This window comes from Gavia stellata, chromosome 9, assembly GCF_030936135.1.
Source record: "Gavia stellata isolate bGavSte3 chromosome 9, bGavSte3.hap2, whole genome shotgun sequence".
Taxonomy (NCBI): Eukaryota; Metazoa; Chordata; class Aves; order Gaviiformes; family Gaviidae; genus Gavia; species Gavia stellata.
In genome coordinates this window covers 18,681,736-18,699,777 of record NC_082602.1, presented here as the reverse complement: position 1 = coordinate 18,699,777, position 18,042 = coordinate 18,681,736, and the positions used below count along the sequence as shown (strand labels likewise).

General features: G+C 38.3%; 1 protein-coding gene across 1 annotated transcript in view; it reads left to right on the top strand.

Annotated features, from left to right (window-relative positions):
- Positions 1–18,042, top strand: part of TM9SF3 (transmembrane 9 superfamily member 3) — a 51,150-nt gene that overhangs the window by 26,562 nt on the left and 6,546 nt on the right. The window contains exons 7-14 of the mRNA XM_059820966.1: positions 480–646; positions 3,354–3,448; positions 5,382–5,512; positions 15,223–15,362; positions 16,907–16,975; positions 17,070–17,216; positions 17,647–17,730; positions 17,840–17,916. Of these exons, the coding sequence (XP_059676949.1) occupies positions 480–646; positions 3,354–3,448; positions 5,382–5,512; positions 15,223–15,362; positions 16,907–16,975; positions 17,070–17,216; positions 17,647–17,730; positions 17,840–17,916 (910 nt within the window). The remainder of the gene's footprint in view (positions 1–479; positions 647–3,353; positions 3,449–5,381; positions 5,513–15,222; positions 15,363–16,906; positions 16,976–17,069; positions 17,217–17,646; positions 17,731–17,839; positions 17,917–18,042) is intronic.

Below are 18,042 nucleotides of genomic sequence, written 5' to 3'. Positions count from 1 at the left end.
TTTAAGGCTTATTGTTTTCTCTTCTTACGTTCATTGTGTTAGCAGCTCTGAATGACTTTCTTGAATTGGACAGAAAACTGCCTTATGTGTGTCTTCAAAGTGTTACTGGTTTTCTTTATAACATGCTCCTAGGCTGCAACCCAGAATTCTGTCTGTAGTCACGTGTTAATGTTCATATCCACACTTAGGTTAAATGAGGTCCATTCTGAGTGAGAAATAGAAGCCTATGTGTACTCCTAAGCACTTCAGTGGATTTTAGGGTCAGGGAGGGAATCTGATAGATTTTACTGTATCATACACTCAGGTAGTACCTTTTGTTGTCTTCATAAGCATCTCCTAGATTTGACGCATTCAGGAGCGAAGACATACTTGCACTTGAAGTTGCTTTAATAAAGCAAGCCTTTAATTTATGCCTAGCTTGTGTGTTTGTCATTAATTGTCATGACTACACTTTAAAAATTTTTTGTTGTTGTTCTTAGGACAGAGATCTAGGTGATGAGTACGGGTGGAAGCAGGTCCATGGAGATGTTTTTAGACCATCCAGTCATCCTCTAATATTTTCATCGCTTATTGGTTCTGGTTGTCAAATTTTTGCTGTGTCTCTTATAGTCATTGTTGTGGCAATGATAGAAGATTTATACACAGAGTAAGTATAATTGTGCCATGCCTTCCACATATAAATGCTTAAATGAACGAAGTAATTTAAAAAATGCATGCTCTAACTGGACTGCAGAAAAGTGTTTGAGAGTCTTTAGTCTTCATCATTAGATCAGATGTAGTATTCAGAAGGGCTCTTTTAAGTTGTAATGAAACTTTATCCTACTCTTATCATGTGAGTTGGTCTCCTTTAATTTTACTCTTTTAATGCTTGTTTTTTACGTGATTTATTATGAAACTAGTTTGTTGTTCTGCAGCATCACTGGTAGATTATATGGGAAATAAATGTTAAAAGGTACATACTTCATCTGACGTGACAAGATATTACTATATTTCTTACCCTGTTTTCCCTGCCATGTCCTGTAAAGACTGAAGTAGGAGTGTGCTGTGTTGTGAATAGTCCTGTTTACTGCTGACAATGCATTAAGTCAATCTTACCCACAAGTCTTCTCAGCAATGAAGATTTAATTTCTTAAGTTCTTTCGAACAGATACTGCTCAGCCTGTGTTGCATGTAAAAAAAAAAAAAACCTCCAGCAATAGGTAGGCTGTGGTCCTGACTGGAGAGAATTCATTTAAAACAAACAAATAGTGCTCCAGTTACATTTAACACACCACTTGTGGTTCACCTAGTTCTCTTCCTTTACCTTTATCTGTTTGAGGTTTTTGGTGTCCTGGATGGACTTCATCTGTTTCTGTAGTGATTGTATTTTGGATACTGAGGGGAATTTTTTTTTTTTTACAAGTATTTTGTTTTAAGCAAATTTCATAATCTCTGTCCTATTTTCCCTTGAATATCACCTGTAACCTACTGATTTTAACAAGTTGTAGTACTTCTAATTTGCCGCTAGAGAGAACTCTTGTTTTTGAATTTAGCTGTCTTTTAATGGTGTGTTTAAAAAGCCACTCTGTAGTACCAATATCTTGGCATATTTTAATTTTTCATATGTTGCTATTCCCCCCTTGTGCCCCATGGTTACATTTCTGGATAGATTTACATACACATTTTGTACAGCATGTCAGCCCTTTAAGGGAGGGAATGAAACCATTTCAGAATGTTTGTGCACTGTAGGGACGCTGTAAGTTAGTAATGGCAAGTGTAAAATGTGTCCGAACAGTAATTTTTAAAAATATACGTGCAGTTAGTCTTTTATTGCAATAGGCCTTTATATCACTTTCAAAGTGAATTTAATTCTGGGTGTGTAATGGAACAATTGACCAAATCTGGTGCAGACAATTCTTACATTTAGGAAAATGGTGATGTGAGTGAAAAAGGCTGTAAACCAGAATCACAAGAGTGATTGCCTGTCAGCGTTCTTCAAGTCTGTTAAAACTCTCAGGGATCATGCAGCTGGTGCCAACTGAAAGTCATTCAGTGAAATCTGGTCGTGTCAGCTATTAATTTATTCATACTGGTTTGTGTTTGAGAAGCTTTTCCATTGGAATATTTGAAACATAAGTGAGTAAGCTTGAGAATAGGAAACTTTGAGATAATTTTAGATGAACATCTGCTGGTCATTTTACAGGTAGCCTGGATTTACATATGTCACTTCAGACTGTGCATGGTCTTCTGGGGTTTTGCATGTGTTTCTAAATTGGCTTAAGTTAGGAGAAGTGTTGAAATTGTTTTCTGCCTAACCAGTAGCTTTCTAAAATGGAACTATTGCTTATTTTTTGTAAGAAGCAAATGTTAGCATAATGCTCCTTTAGTGTGTGTGACCAGCAGGTATATTTGCTTAGTTCAATCCATGCAGTCATGGAAGCCAGTTCTACTAAAGATTACTTCTTTGAGTAGGGCAGGCATCCAGTAATGGTTCATCAAAAGCCAAAATGCCAATAGTCTGGAATCTCTCAGAACAACTAATTTTGAAGAAAGTACAGCAAGCTGGCTGAAAACCTTCTACTGCTTTTTGCTATCGAAGAGTAGCAGAGAGACATGGGGAAACAGCTCTACTCATGAATAACGTATCCTGCTATTCTTAGATAGGATTTTTAAAAATGTATTTGGAGATGGCTTTTGTGATTTAAAAGCTTTGCCTGTAAAATTTTAGAAAAATTATGCAAAATGAGGAGTCCAACATTTAATGAGGTGATAATTTAAAAATTACTAAACTCTTCTGATTGGACTACTCCATGCTGATTTGTGGCTTCATTATAGTATTTATAGTTTCTAAATCAGGTCTTCTAATTTTCTGTAAGATGATCACTTTTGATCTTAAAAGTTAATTTCTGAGGGATGGCAGAAACATCTTTCACAATCTTAGTATATTTTTGTTAATACTGGCCTTTATATTAAGCAAAGAGTACTTTTTATCTGCAATAGTTGAAGCTTACACTTAATGTATGTCATGTAAATAGTTCAGTTCTTTATGCACAAGGTACACACATCCAGATGTTAGAGTATTTTGATCAGAGGTGAGATTTTTGTATTCCAGTGAAAATAAATGCATGTTAGAAAAGAACTTAGTGTGTCGGAACTGTTTTTCCCAGATTGAATTAGATTTTGTTAGAAGCTTTTCATACAAACAGTTCTCGTTCTTATGCAGATTTTTACAATTTAAGCACTTTTAAATTTTTACATTACTTAAAAATATTAAATAACTGCTTCTGCTAAATGTATATATTTTACTGTAATCTTTTGCTCTAATACGGTTTGATTTTTCTATTTCATTTACCAAAAAAAATCACTTCTTGCAGGAGAGGATCAATGCTTAGTACAGCTATATTTGTTTATGCTGCAACATCGCCAGTGAATGGATATTTTGGAGGAAGCCTTTATGCTAGACAAGGAGGTAAACTGTTTTCGTGTTTCAGCATTTTCATTACATTCTTAAATGGAGAAGTTAATATTTTCTGATTTGCCCCAATAGTGTCTCATGGAGTTAGGCCATTCAGATGGAATCCATTAAATTCTTAAAAACCAGAAAATATTTTAAGTATATTTAACTTTCATATTATTTCCCATTCAGTATCGGCTGCATTTTCTAACTAAAGATAGCTGAAGTCTTTTGGTTAATTTAAAAGTAATAAGAGCTAAAGGACTGTTAGCAGCTGTATCTTATGAGTTGCTTGTTGTACTCTTGTATATAATTGTTTGGCTTATGACAACCAGAGAGTATAATAGTCTCCCCCTCTTCTGTGACGTGCTGTTAAACAGCTCCTGTCATCTTCTCCAGATGACTCCCGCATAGCCCTCCTCTATAGGTACCAGGAGGGCTATGTTTACTAACACAGAAAGGATGAGTATACAGTACTTACTAGACCATTAATTGTGGATGGCGAAAGCTGTTTATAGCATCTTTTAGAGAAGGTTATTCTACTTTTCAGTATGTGCTCTGCTTTATACTTAACAAATTCAAAATGAGTATCAGTAGGGAGCAGAAGCCAAATAACATTGACATAACAGATTTGGACAGGCTGTCTTCAAGTGCCTCCCCGCTATGCCTCTGAGTTATGACCAATTACATCCTTGCAATCCACTAGCTTCATCCATTCCCTATGCTGCAATAAAAGAGTAATCAATATCTATTATCTTCTACAGTGCTTTAGGAAAAATAATTCTGGTTAGTTCGCAAAAGAAAATTTGTATCTTTTTAGCACGGCATACTTGTTAGTATTCGGTCTCAACTGCACTCTAATCTACTCTGAGTTGGGAGGTCAGATGTTTCTTTTCATGTGGCTTGTGTATAAACCTAGCGATTTGTAGAAAAACAGATGTAGGTGAATTAGGGTGGTTGTTCTAAAATGTACCGTATAGTTGAGCCAAATTTGTATTTTATTCTATCAAACATGTATCAAACTGTGAAATGCTGATTATGTTGGCCCATGGTGAAAATACGTATGATGGTCCTGAAAAGCATATACTAGTTTTCTGACTGTTTTTTATTTAGTGCATATTACAGATGCATGTATGGTGTATTAAATTTAAATATAGACAGTATTTAAGAGCATAGAAAGTAAAGGGAATACAGACAGTGAAAATCCTTAAGGTGTGACCCAAGAGGGTTTTATTGAGCTCAGGGAGCTCTAAACTTAGTAATAACTGCTAACAAATGTTGCTCTTCCCTTTATGCTTGGGGTTTAGAAATTGCTTTTCTTCTACTTTTTCTGCTGTTGAAGATATCCGAGTTCAATTTTGCTGTATATTAAATGCTGTGGCATTTTGATTTATACCAGGGATAGCCAGTTCGTTAATGCGTACTGAATGTATGGAGTCAGCTTAGTTGGGTCAAGACAACCCAGCGCAGGTGCTGCCTGAAAGCAGCTGTAGTGCTGAGTTGTCCTGGGAGCAGTGCTGAGCTCTTATGTGCTCTCAGGGTGTGAGCAGGCTCTGCACAGGGCCAGCTCTGCTATCTCTGTCTCTACTAATCTGCAGCTTGTATATACACTTAAGTTTCATACCCCAGTTTCTTTGGCCAGCTTAGTCAGCATATGCTATTCTTCAGCCAAAATGTTCCCGCGCTGTATCCCTTTTCCTGTCTTTTCATTTGGCCTAATAAATTGATTAATGTGCTGCATCTTGTGAGTTGCCAGGAGTCAAATGAAACTGTTAGTTGACTTTTGTAGTGTGCTGTTACTTAATTCTTTCACCTTTTTGGTGAAAATTCTTTCACCTTTTTTGGGGGAGAAGTCATCAAACACCTAAATTCTGGAGAGCTTGCTGATAACTTTTTAAACAAAATACATTGTATCTCACCAGTCCCATTGGAATGTCCCTTCTTACAGGAAGGCGATGGATAAAGCAGATGTTCATCGGAGCCTTCCTTATTCCAGCAATGGTGTGTGGAACTGCCTTCTTCATTAACTTCATTGCCATCTATTATCATGCTTCAAGAGCTATACCCTTTGGAACCATGGTGAGTCATTTTACTGGAGAACTTAAACTCCACTGTAGACACAGGAAAACTACCTTTTAGTCTAAATAAAATTGTGAGTCATAGCTTTAGCTTCCTAGCTAGGAATTTATTCTGGGAGTGTTTTAAGGTGCTTCAAGTATAGTTTGTTTTAATCACAGTAGCAACAGCTGCTGGATGCCAACAACAGTCTTCTCTCTGCTTCAAATGGCACTTCTGCTTTGTATTCAAGCTTAATGTTATAACAACATGGAAAGTTAGCAACTTGAATTTTCTTCTGGATGGCCAGTGCAAACTGGTTATAAGCTAAAATGCAATACAAAAGGATTCCAAGTGAAAGCTACTTCCAAATCATTGCAGTCAAGCAGAAAAAATAAAAATAAAAGATCAGCCAACAATATGAGATGACATGTCCTGAGGAGATCTGGCTTCACGTAAATGAATCACTGTTTTCACTTTGTGAAATGGTATTTAGTATCCAGTTATGGTCTTGTGTCTGTGTATTAACCGTGTCACTTGAAAACAATGCTGGTTGGATTACTTTCTCATTTAATCATGATGACTTTTCTTGGTTTTTCTGGGTTTTGTCAGGATTTTTTTTTTCCTGTCATGGCCCTTTCCAGTAACCTCAAATAACCCTGTGGATACAATGTAGGAAATAATCACTTGGCACTTTGGCAGCATTTCTGTTAGAGCTTGCAAGGGGTATTATTTGAGAGCAGAATTTTTTTAAATATGCACTATAAAATTGCTTTTTCTAATTTTATGCAGTAGCACTGTTAACTTAAAAAATACCTGAATACAGGAAGGCTTGTTTTCTTGTCAATATCTGTTGCAAATCTTGGGATTTAACCTTTTTTTATAGCTCCCTTCTTTGCATATCAGTTTTTGTGATATGTTAAATTGTTCAGTCTATTCAGAGATGTTTGAGTAGCCGTGGGTTTCTTCTTAGTTTAAATCCACCACAAAATGAAGCTTAGTATCACAAGTTCTGTCTTATAAATTGTATTATTTGGGATATAATAAAATTCAGTATGTGACAGAAAATAGTTCTTAAGAACACATTGCTAATGAATGAATGTGGTAGAAATCATAAATGGTAATAAAAAGACACAATTCTCAGTTTCAGGCAAAGGCTTTCAATAATTTTACACTGCTGGAGGAGTCATTACTTTGCATATACACTGCTGGTTCTAGTCACCTTCTTATTAGTAGTATTTTCAATGCATGCCAAAATACCAAGTTTTTAGGTTGAATTAGTTGTTATAAACCCACTAAATATAATATCAAGCTAAACACGTTTATAAACTGTTCACTTATTTTTTTCTGGTTTTCTTCTTCAAGAAATTAGACTAAAATTCTATCTTTGGATACGTTTGTATTAGTCGATCAGTGCCTCAAAGGAATATTGTATTGTTTTTTTCTTTCCTAAGCTAGCCGCAATATATATACAATACTGTCAGAGAAGTTTAGAGCATTGATCTTTGATATATGGAAAGAGGCACTGTTTTACTGCTGAGTAAGCATTTATGATACCACATTTTTCATTTGTATTCCCCTTTGGAGGTCAGGAATGCTGAGGGAAGGGAATTCCACCTGTGCTGAAGTTTGTCTTGTAAATCTGCTCATCTGATTTGTATTTCAAGATCATGGAAACATGTACATGCAAAAACAAATGGGACTATAAATCTTCAGGGGTCACTTAATCAGGATGTAAGGACTCTTTATACACTGTGATTTTAATGATCTCAAGGTTTTATGAATGTCTTTGAATCATTATGACTGTGGCAATAAAACTTCAGTGGAGTTAGCAGACTTTTAGTAGGAGCAGGTTATGAATCAGAAACTTCATCAGAATAAGTAACGCTCTAATGACTGCAAGTCAACTAGTGAAGCTGGTTTGTAGAAGGAAATTAAAATTGTTTGAAATTACCATGTTATGATTCAGGTTGAAGTCCCCGGGAAGCCCTCTGGCTTTATGGATAAGATACCTTCGTGTCTTTTCACCTTTCTTTTCAAAGTAGAGAAGCTTACAGAATTCTCTAGTGCAAGCTTGCTGCTCCTGCTTTCTTGGGGAAATAAAACCCCTGCCATCTAAACCTACTAGAACACAGAAATTACTTTCTTTACTCTGGCATGTCTTGAAACCACCCTCCTTGACTTAAAATGCTGACAAGAATTAGCACCTCTTCTTGACTACTGTAAATCTGGAAAAAGCAGAAACCGAGTTGCTGAAAAAAGTCTGAGCTAAAAGGTTGCTAAGAGACTATGCTTAAATATGACATCCTGTGCTTTTCCTGTTTTGCATTGCCACTTCCCAGTGAACCAATAGGTAGTCTCCTCTCTGTGACTTAATTCCTCCTTCCAGACAGGTTTTTCTATGGAATGTAGGCAAGGGCAGCTGATAGTGTCAAAGCCGAGACATCCAAGCTAACGCACAGTTGCTGCATGTTTGATCTACCCAGTATCTGCTCGTCCACATTTTGTCTTGAAATGCTCAAATTGATTGGGCTCTTCAGGACCTTCACACACTTCACTGTCATTGCAGCCTCTTTTGAACTTCAAAGCTTTGTTCACCTTATATATCTCATTCCCGATGTCTGGATCTCCTCGAAGATGTGGTAGGGACTGCGAAAATCCAAAGCTTGTTTCTGAAATCATTCTTCAGTCTTGGGACTCTGCCTTTAGCCCTTTTGGATATACATGCAAGCCATCTACCTATACTGTGACAAACCTTCTATAGTGAAATACACCATGAGCCTGAACAAAGGCTTAATCTCTTCCCTGGGAAATCTTTCAGCTGCCCTTCCCTTCAAAATGCAATAAAGAATGTGACAGATTTTATTCACATATGAGAGCTTTTTAAAACTTAATGGTTTAAAGTTTTCAACTCCCTAAGCATATGAAGGAAATACAAAAGTCTGGGTTTTTTCTCTCATCTCTTCACCTTTAGAGAAATGTAGTGGGTACTGCTCAATTCTTCTTTTGGAGCCCAAATTTGACTTTTTGGGACATTTTGTTTATTATACCCTGTTACTGCTGAACATAGAGTTCTTCTGAAGGTGTTGTACACCTTGACTTACCTTTTGTTGATTTTTTTTTTGTCAGGTTTTTTGGTGTATTTTTCAGTCATCTTTCTATTTTGTTGTGTTTGAAGTATATGCAAAAAATGGAGCATGGAGGAATTAAAAATAATTTTAAATAATAACAAGTGAAGTGACCTCTCCATATACGTTTATGAGGAGTGTGGTGGTAGTTCTGTGCAGAAATACTTACTAACTAATGCAGAATTTCTAGAGAGTACAGCATGATTGAATTTGAAGGGACCATCTTAATTCTGGCATTCCATAAGTTGTGACTGCTTACGTTGTTCTGTGTGTGATACATAATTTAAAGATTTCCATTAAGGCTACTATGACTAATGTAATATTCTGACTGCAGAATCTATGCAGCTTCTATTAAACTTTTTAAGATATACCGTTTTTGTTTTGTTTGAGCAGTAGGTTCCTGTGTGGCTAATGTTTCTAGTATGCATTTTTAATGATTTAATTAAATAAGGTTACACACACTGAATTTCTCTTGGGATCGAGATCCTACTATTTGCATCTTTTATACCTTGTTTAAACTAGAAAAAAGTGTTTCTTCCAACAGATAGCTTAATCCAGGCTGCAGCCATCCCTGACAGCTTTAAGTTGGCATGAGTATTGGCTGCCGCTGAAAAAGGAGGACCTGGTAGCACCAAGGATTTTCATGCCTTGAGACAGATAAGGAAATACACCTGGCTAAAAATAGGAAGAAAAAAAAAAAAATCTAGTTATATGCATTCATCAGGGTCCTTCCTCAGATTGCTTGAAAGTGAGTGTGGAACCCTTGGTCAAAACCTCATTTTTGCTGAAAATAGACACAGCCTAATGCTTCTGCCTAAATTTTCAACAGTTCAATTTGTTACCCAAAGCAGCACCCTAGGTTAGCAACTTAGTTGTAATAAAATTAATAACACTTTAATTTCAAGCCTTCTATTCTTTTCTTGTTCTGTGTAATGTTTGGGCAGACGATGTGCAGAAAACTGTTTCATGGCACAGATTCAGTAACCTCTATAAAGGGGGGAGGATCTCATGACTGAGAGTGTAGTTTTGGTAGCTGACAGGAAAGATCAAGCCGCTGCTTTGACAGTTATTTTTTATTACTTTTCTCCCTTGCGCATTAAGCAGTCAAGGCACTGGAGCCTGCCAGTAGCTGTTTAATATTAGATATGCTCATAAAAATTTTAATTATCACCTTTGAATGAAGTTTAATCTACAGTTGTCAGAAAATATGAAACACACGGCACTAGAACATAAATTATATCTCTCTTGACAGTGCTTCCTTTCAAATAAGGAAAACTGAATCCTGCACATTCAGTCAAGGGCAGTAGAATATTCTTTCCCTATCAAAACAAAACAAAAAGGGATTAGAAAGAATGCAGGCTTGGTGAGGTTGACGATCTGTTCTATGGCAACTAAAACTTGCAAACTAAATCAGATGCTCGTGTATAAATAAGATATTTTGTACAACAAAACTACAACAGTCAAAATGAAATAGGCATGTTTTAACGTACTGGCTTGGTAGAAAAACTCACGTAATTTGTCTTCAGTAATATGGATTATGGAGAGTGTGTGCTTCTTTGCTTGATGTAGTGTAGTAGCTTTGCCTGTTTGCATAATTTGTGTTTTCTGAAGCAGTAGTTAAAACTGTTCTCTGAATTTCCCTTGGCTGATGTTACACTAATACTTCTCTTAAAAGGCTCACTAAGACCTAACGTTCTTATCTCTGCCTGTCATGCAACAGCTATTATTGGGGTTTGGTTTTTTAGTATGTTACCAGTGACCTCTGTAGGGAGGCGCTTCTGCGAGAGGGCAGAGCACGTATGTGTGTTGATCCTGCCTTCGTTTCCTCTTAGCATTTGTGATGGTGAAAAGGGGGCCAGTAAGTGCCTGAGCTGCTTTCGCCATTGTAATCTCATTCTCTGAAACCTTTGAGGCAGAAATCTCATAACTTCATCTCTTTTTCAGTTACGACATCTGTGTACCCTAGTGCCCTGTGTTTGCTTCAGTTTGGATTTAAACTCCCTAGGTTTAGGCATTGCCCAGCCTGCATCATCACTGCCCTTGCCATCTGTGGCAACAGGCACTACTTGTTTGGTTTGGGAGGGAAGCAGTGTCCTTCTCTTAATTTCAGATCTGAGATGAACGTGGCTGAAAAGGCAGAAGTTAGAAGAGCCAGTTACCTCCAGTCATCTCTCACATCCAGAGAAGACTATTACTGCCAAGAATGAAGAAAGTAATTTTCAGCAAGCATCAGTCTGAGCAGGTAGACTACCTTGGAGTCAGACAGTGAGTTGAAAGCAAGAAAGAAGATGCTACTGAAGTCAGCATAGTGCGTGCCAATTCTAACCAGCACCGGTTGTGTTGGTCAACCTACTAATACCAGCAGATTGCTGTCACCCCAGTGGGGTTATGGGAAGTGGGAGGCATTCCTGAGCCTGCACTGTGGTCCATCCTTGCTTTGTTTAGTTGGGCCTCCTTTGCACTGCAAAATCACCTCAGATAATTTTTAGACTCCTGAGTGGCTCCAGGAAAAAAGGAAAAAATGCACTTCAATTCCAGCTGTCCTCAGAATATAGCATAGCGTTAAGACAGGCAGTTCATTGTTTAACAAAACTTTGACTTTACCTAATGCTGCTTACTAGATTTCACTGAAGGTACTAGCTGTTCTGTCTGAAGTCAGTTCGTTTTTCAGCCAAATGGTTAATAGAATGGAAGATGTTACAACATAATCAATCATGGTTTGACTGATCTGATAATGAAACCACAAGCACTCAGATTTTCTGATGGATGCCAGTTACAAGTGTACTGGGGACAGGCTGGCAGTACTTAAGCCATTATTCAAGAAACCTTGGTCTGTCTCAGCTTGTTTTATGCAGATAGACATTTTCGATTTCAAAACTGCTGCTGAGTCAGTCTCCTGGACAACGCAACAGCCAAGCCCTGTGGGAACAAGTTGGGCCTTCTCCTTGCCCGCCTGATTTGAAGCCGTTCAGCTCTGCAGTTGGTGTCACTAGAATGAAATGCTACTGACTGCCTTTTTTCATCTAGGAGTTTGCCAGCTAATCAGTAATTAGGCCTGGATGTTCCTTGCTTGCTTCCTTGTCCGAGGTTATATTCTTTCCATGTGGATTCTCTATGGTAGATGGGTTTTGCAAGATGGACAGTTACCAGCTACTAAGTTTTCTTTTTCCAGGTGAGCTTGGAAACCAAGGCTGCTCTTGGATAGTTTCTTTCTGCAGTAAAGCAGTAGATTCACTTTCTACCACTGTCCCCAGTCAGGGGTAATTACCGAGATCAAGAAACAAAGCTACGGCCACCTTGATAACTGCACTGTAAAAGAGAGTTGTGGTTGGATGAGCAATACAGACGCCCTTTCACACTGTCTGTGTCTGAGCTTCCTGCCTCAGCTGGGTTTGAAACCTACCTGCCAGAGTGCCACGGAGCACCATGGATGGGGCCACCTGACACACCTGGAGGTCATTGTGCAGGCAGGAAGCAGAGCAAGCTCTTCTTGGAAATGGAAATGGTTTCAATATAGTCAACGCACAAATTCTTTGGATCCTGTCCAGGCCTTAATTCTAGAATGTCTCTTCTACCCACTGCACTTCAAACAAGCTGGGACTACTTGGTCAGGATTTTTAGTAAATGTAGGACTCAAGATGTTCTTCTTCAATGTTTCTGACACTTTTTGACATTTTTCTCTGAAAATTCTCATCTGCTCATTCTTTTAGACTGAGCAGTTCTCAAGTGCAGACCCTGCATCTGTTAAGTGAGTTAGTTTTATACTTTTCCTGTAATTTATTCTTATTCAACCTCAGTGTCCTACCTAAGACACTATGCTTGATTACCTGTGTTTTTTCTAGTAATGGAAGATAAATGGGAGATACTGAATATGTATTACTTGTGTAAAATCTGCTTTATTATTGGCAAATATAAATACTACTTAGCTTTTCCTTATTTACCATTGAAGCTTCATATTTTAGTGGCTCATGATGTAATTTTTTAATAACTTCTCCAAGATACACAAAGCAGTCTGGACAGTGCTTCTGCTTGTTGACCATCTGTTTGGTGTACCCCTTCTGCAAAGCATGAAGGCTTGCTCCATCCAAACCCATGGCAACGTTTTCCATTCATATCTGGCCTAGGCTAGTGATGGTATGCAAGTCAGTAACAGGGATAACCCACTGACTTTTCTCAGGTGTTGCCTTAAACTCATGTGATTTACTTAATGCTGAGTTTGTATTGAGCTCATGTAGTGCAGCTCCTCATCTCATGAAGCCTAGTGGTTCTCACTTGTCAGCTGCTTGCAGTAGATTTCCATAGATATAATACAGGTGGGCAGCCTTTATTTTTCCTGGTGTAACTGCTTCTTAAACAAGTCAGTGTGTGGCTCTTAGACCTCATCCTCTGTCCATTGTTTTGGATTAATCTGCTGCCATGGACTTTGCGTCCTGATGGGTGAAAGAGGAATATAGCGTCTTTGCTCAGGAGGCACCGGGGTGTAGACAGACCCTCAAGCAACAGTGCTTTTAAAAGGCAGTATTTTCATATGTTTGTATAAAGAAGATCACAGGGTCAATATTCAGAACTATGGTTATTGCATTACAGGCAACTTTTCTGTCTTTAATTATCAATATTAAAAAGTTAACAAGCTTGTCTCATGCTAATTGAGACACTGGCAGCTCGTGGCTTAGACAGGTGTACCCTTCACTGGGTAAAAAACTGGCTGGATAGCCGAGCCCAGAGTCGTGGTGAATGGAGTGAAATCCAGTTGGTGGCCGGTCACAAGTGGAGTCCCCCAGGGCTCAGTTTTGGGACCGGTCTCATTTAATGTATTTATCGATGATCTGGACGAGGGGATTGAATGCTCCCTCAGCAAGTTTGCAGACGACACCAAGTTGGGTGGGAGTGTTGATCTGCTCGAGGGTGGGAAGGCTCTGCAGAGGGATCTGGACAGGCTGGATCGATGGGCTGAGACCAATTGTATCAGGTTCAACAAGGCCAAGTGCCGGGTCCTGCACTTGGGTCACAACAACCCCATGCAACGCTACAGGCTTGGGGACGAGTGGCTGGAAAGCTGCCCTGCAGAAAAGGACCTGGGGGTGTTGATTGACAGCCGGCTGAAGATGAGCCAGCAGTGTGCCCAGGTGGCCAAGAAGGCCAACGGCATCCTGGCCTGTATCAGAAACAGTGTGGCCAGCAGGAGCAGGGAGGTGATTGTGCCCCACACTCGGCGCTGGTGAGGCCGCACCTCGAATCCTGTGTTCAGTTTTGGGCCCTTCACTGCAAGAAGGACATTGAGGTGCTGGAGCGTGTCCAGAGAAGGGCGACGAAGCTGGTGAGGGGTCTGGAGCACAAGTCTTATGAGGAGCAGCTGAGGGAACTCAGGTTGTTCAGTCTGGAAAAGAGGAGGCTGAGGGGAGACCTTATCGCTCTCTACAATTACCTGAAAGGGGGTTGCAGAGAGGAGGGTGTTGGTCTCTTCTCCCATGTAACTAGTGATAGAATGAGAGGAAATGGCCTCAAGTTGCGCCAGGGGAGGTTTAGGCTGGATATTAGGAAAAACTTCTTTACTGAGAGAGAGGTCAAACACTGGAACAGGCTGCCCAGGGAAGTAATAGAGTCATCCTCATGGAGGCGTTAAAAAAACATGTAGACGTGGCACTTCGGGACATGGTTTAGTGGGCATGGTGGTGTTGGGTTGATGGTTGGACTTGATGACCTTACAGGTCTTTTCCAACCTTAGTGATTCTGTGGTTCTGTAATTCATTTTGCGCTAAAGAGTTATGAGTAAAGAACATCTTGCTAAACACTTTAAATTTTCCCATTTTGGAAGATAAAAATATCTTGCCTTCAAGGAGTAGCAAAAGTAGAGCTACATACATATACTGGTAAAAAGATGATTCACGGTAAAATTTTAAGGAGGCTGTTCCTTTGGGAAGAGCTGGAACATTGGCTTGGACTTTGCTACATAGTGTATAAACCTAATCTTGATATGTAAGTAGGGCCATTGTGCTTCTAAATTGTGTATCTGTGCCTACCAGTGGTCACTTGTGTTGTGGCAGTCTCTGTTCTTAATTACCGGGTTGGTGGATAGTGGAGAAAATTGGACCCAAAATTTTGATTGTTAGCATTCTGACATGGCTTTGCAATTCTTGTTTGAGTTTCTTTTTTGTGCTGGATTAAACATTTTGCACCCAGCAGTTGTAGTTTTGTATGCAACTGCCTAACTGCTAGATGTAAACTCCCAGGGACAGTATACTCTGCAAAAGTTTAAGAGAAGCTGACAAAATTTTCTGGGATGTGAAGTACCATGAAAATTTCCATTTAATTTCTTTGCAATGTATTGAGTATAATGACTAGATGAAAACAGTTAAAAAAATCTGTAATGGTTCTGTTCTCTCAATTGATGGAAGAAAATAGACTTAATGTTTATTAGGAACTTTCTCAGGAAGTAAATACTTCTATTTGATAAAATAGATGTATGTTGACTAATGCTTCATAACTAGCAGTGTGATTCTACAGCAATACCTATTAATGATTAATATATACAGATTGGGCTGGTTATCTTCTTTTGTCATCTTATACCTGGTTTTTTTAAATTATTATTTTATTTTTTCCTTACAGGTGGCAGTGTGCTGTATTTGTTTCTTTGTCATTCTTCCATTGAACCTCGTTGGTACAATTCTGGGCCGAAATCTGTCAGGACAGCCTAATTTTCCATGTCGTGTCAATGCAGTGCCTCGTCCCATACCAGAGAAAAAATGGTAAAGACAAGCATGCATGTTAACTAGATGTATTCACTTCAGTACATTTAAAATGACTTTTCAGATGTGATCATTAAAAGGTTTGGGGTTTTTTTTTAGAATAACTTTTTTTTAATTTAAATTGAGTTGTGTCTAGAGGAATAGTTATGGCAGATTTTATAGTGCTGGATCACTGATTCACATTTTGCCTGAAATGCTCTTCAGTTTTTTTATGTAAATGGGAGGGTCCCAACCCAGTTCTTGTATGGGTATCTTGGAACTAAACCTTTCCTCTTTAGTTAATGCCTCTTACACATTTAAGATTGAGTGTGCCTTGGAAACAAAACTGTTCAGTTTAATGGTCTTCATGTACAAGCTGAGACATACTTGCAGGGTGATGGTGGGGAGAAGCTTGCAATGCTGTTCCCAATTCTACACTTTTGTTGATGGCATAGAGCCTAAAATACTCCAGGTATACGGTTTGAATTGTGAATAAGCCTTCATTATTTTTGAAGTGAATATAAAGGGGTGGGTGCCTAGTCTCAAAAAGTAGACTTGTTTTTTTGGAAAATCATGAATGCAGTCACTTTTTCCTATTAATTTAATTCTGAAATGGAAGCAGCAAGCTATGGAAATGAAAATATCCTCAGAGGATTTTTTTTAATAGATTTTTCCTGCTTTCCCAGTTCAGAGGAATGGAACAGACAAAGTGAAGGGGGCACTGAAACATGGACGCCCACAATATCCAGAAGTGCAGCACACTTAGTCTTTTGTTAATGGTGGGTTGTGCAGCTCAGATACTAGGATTAGATTTATATTGTGGCCTGTATCTTGGGAATCTGACGGATTTTTCTGGATCAGCGTGACGGATAAAAAGGCATAATATACTACTCTTGAAGATGATGAAATTGCACACCGTCAACGTAGACAAGTCTCCCTATAAATAATAAAAGAAGCTGCAAATTAAATCAGTGGTTACTAGCTAGATTCAGCATCATTGCAAGTACTACACAGAGGTCACCTTTAGTAAGTGACGGTATCATCTACAGGTAGCTGAGTATTCAATTTTGGCCATAGGGTCATGACTCAGTATAGCATTAAAAAAAAAAACTCCACTTGTTCTTAATTTTATAATCATTACCCTGCGAAGTTTTCTTTGCACTTTTTGCTGTATTTGTAGCCATCAACAGCATTGAGTTTTCACTGCCTTCATTCAAGTGTAGTGGATGTTATGGGGCTTGATTGCTTAGGCCCTTTTTGGGCAAGAGAGTTTCTTTCTGTAGCCTATAAGGCAGGTTAGATGCCTAACCTAATGCCTGTAGGTGATAGGCACAAGCCTTATGTTTTGTTTCAGCTTTCCCCAAGAGTAACTCCTTCTACTCATACACATGACATCTTTGGGGGAATCTTCTTTCTAATATGCTGGTATGAAACAGAAATGTTCTTGTTAGCAGCATGCTTTTTAAATAATTCTCTGTGCTATGTTAATTATCTGGTAATTTGTCTTAGTATGTTTATAAATGAAAGATGAAAACTGTCCCTAAACTAACCTTATTATCTTTCAGGTTCATGGAACCAGCTGTTATTGTTTGCCTAGGTGGAATCCTCCCTTTTGGATCAATTTTTATTGAAATGTGAGTATGTCAGCTATTTGCCAATTTTATTAAAAAGTACAAAAAATTAAGTTCAATTACAATATCATCTGCATATTTTGTTTACTCTCTTCAGGTATTTCATTTTTACTTCATTCTGGGCTTACAAGATCTACTATGTTTATGGCTTTATGATGTTGGTTCTGGTTATCCTCTGCATTGTGACAGTTTGTGTGACTATCGTTTGTACGTATTTCCTGCTAAACGCAGAGGATTACAGGTGGTAAGCATTGCGTTATTTGCATAGTTAACCAGATTGTTAAAGTTTTCTAGAAAAGTAATTTTCTTCAGTCTAGATGGGTCTTTTCAAAGTGTCCCATGTCCAGATTTTAGCTGTAGGGAATAAAAGCAGTTCTTGGATCCTTTCTGTACAGGAGCTTTCTTTGTGTATGAGTATCTGTGCGTGCATGTATGTATGTATAAAAAAAAAAATATGTCAAGGCACACAGGAATGTGAAGAAGGATCGTCACTTGGTATCAGTGGTAGCTGTAGCTGTAGAAGCTTTTGTCACTTACAGCAGACAACGTGTAGATTTTTGTTAAGTAAGTCTGTAGAACCAGTACATTTTATATTCAGGGTAAGGTTTTAGCACGTTGTGCACCTTGGAAGCCTTTTGGTCACATATATGATGGATATGTGTGTTTACTTTCAGGCAATGGACAAGCTTTCTTTCTGCGGCATCAACTGCGATTTATGTTTACATGTACTCCTTTTACTACTACTTTTTCAAGACAAAGTAAGTGGCAGTTTTCTTGCTTGAATATCAGATCACTGTATTGCCAAATAAGTTTGTTGAGAAAAACTGGGGAAAATTCCTAGCATAAATTCCTATCTTTCTTTTTCAGGATGTATGGCTTGTTTCAAACATCATTTTACTTTGGTTATATGGCAGTGTTTAGCACAGCTTTGGGAATAATGTGTGGTAAGTTTCAAATATTTACAGTTTTCTATCAGAATTTTTCAGACTGTCATGTTTCTGATTTTAGCTCTGTGGTGGAGTGTGTATGTCTGCAAGATCTGCTCAAAAAAGCTTACAGTCTTTAAAAAG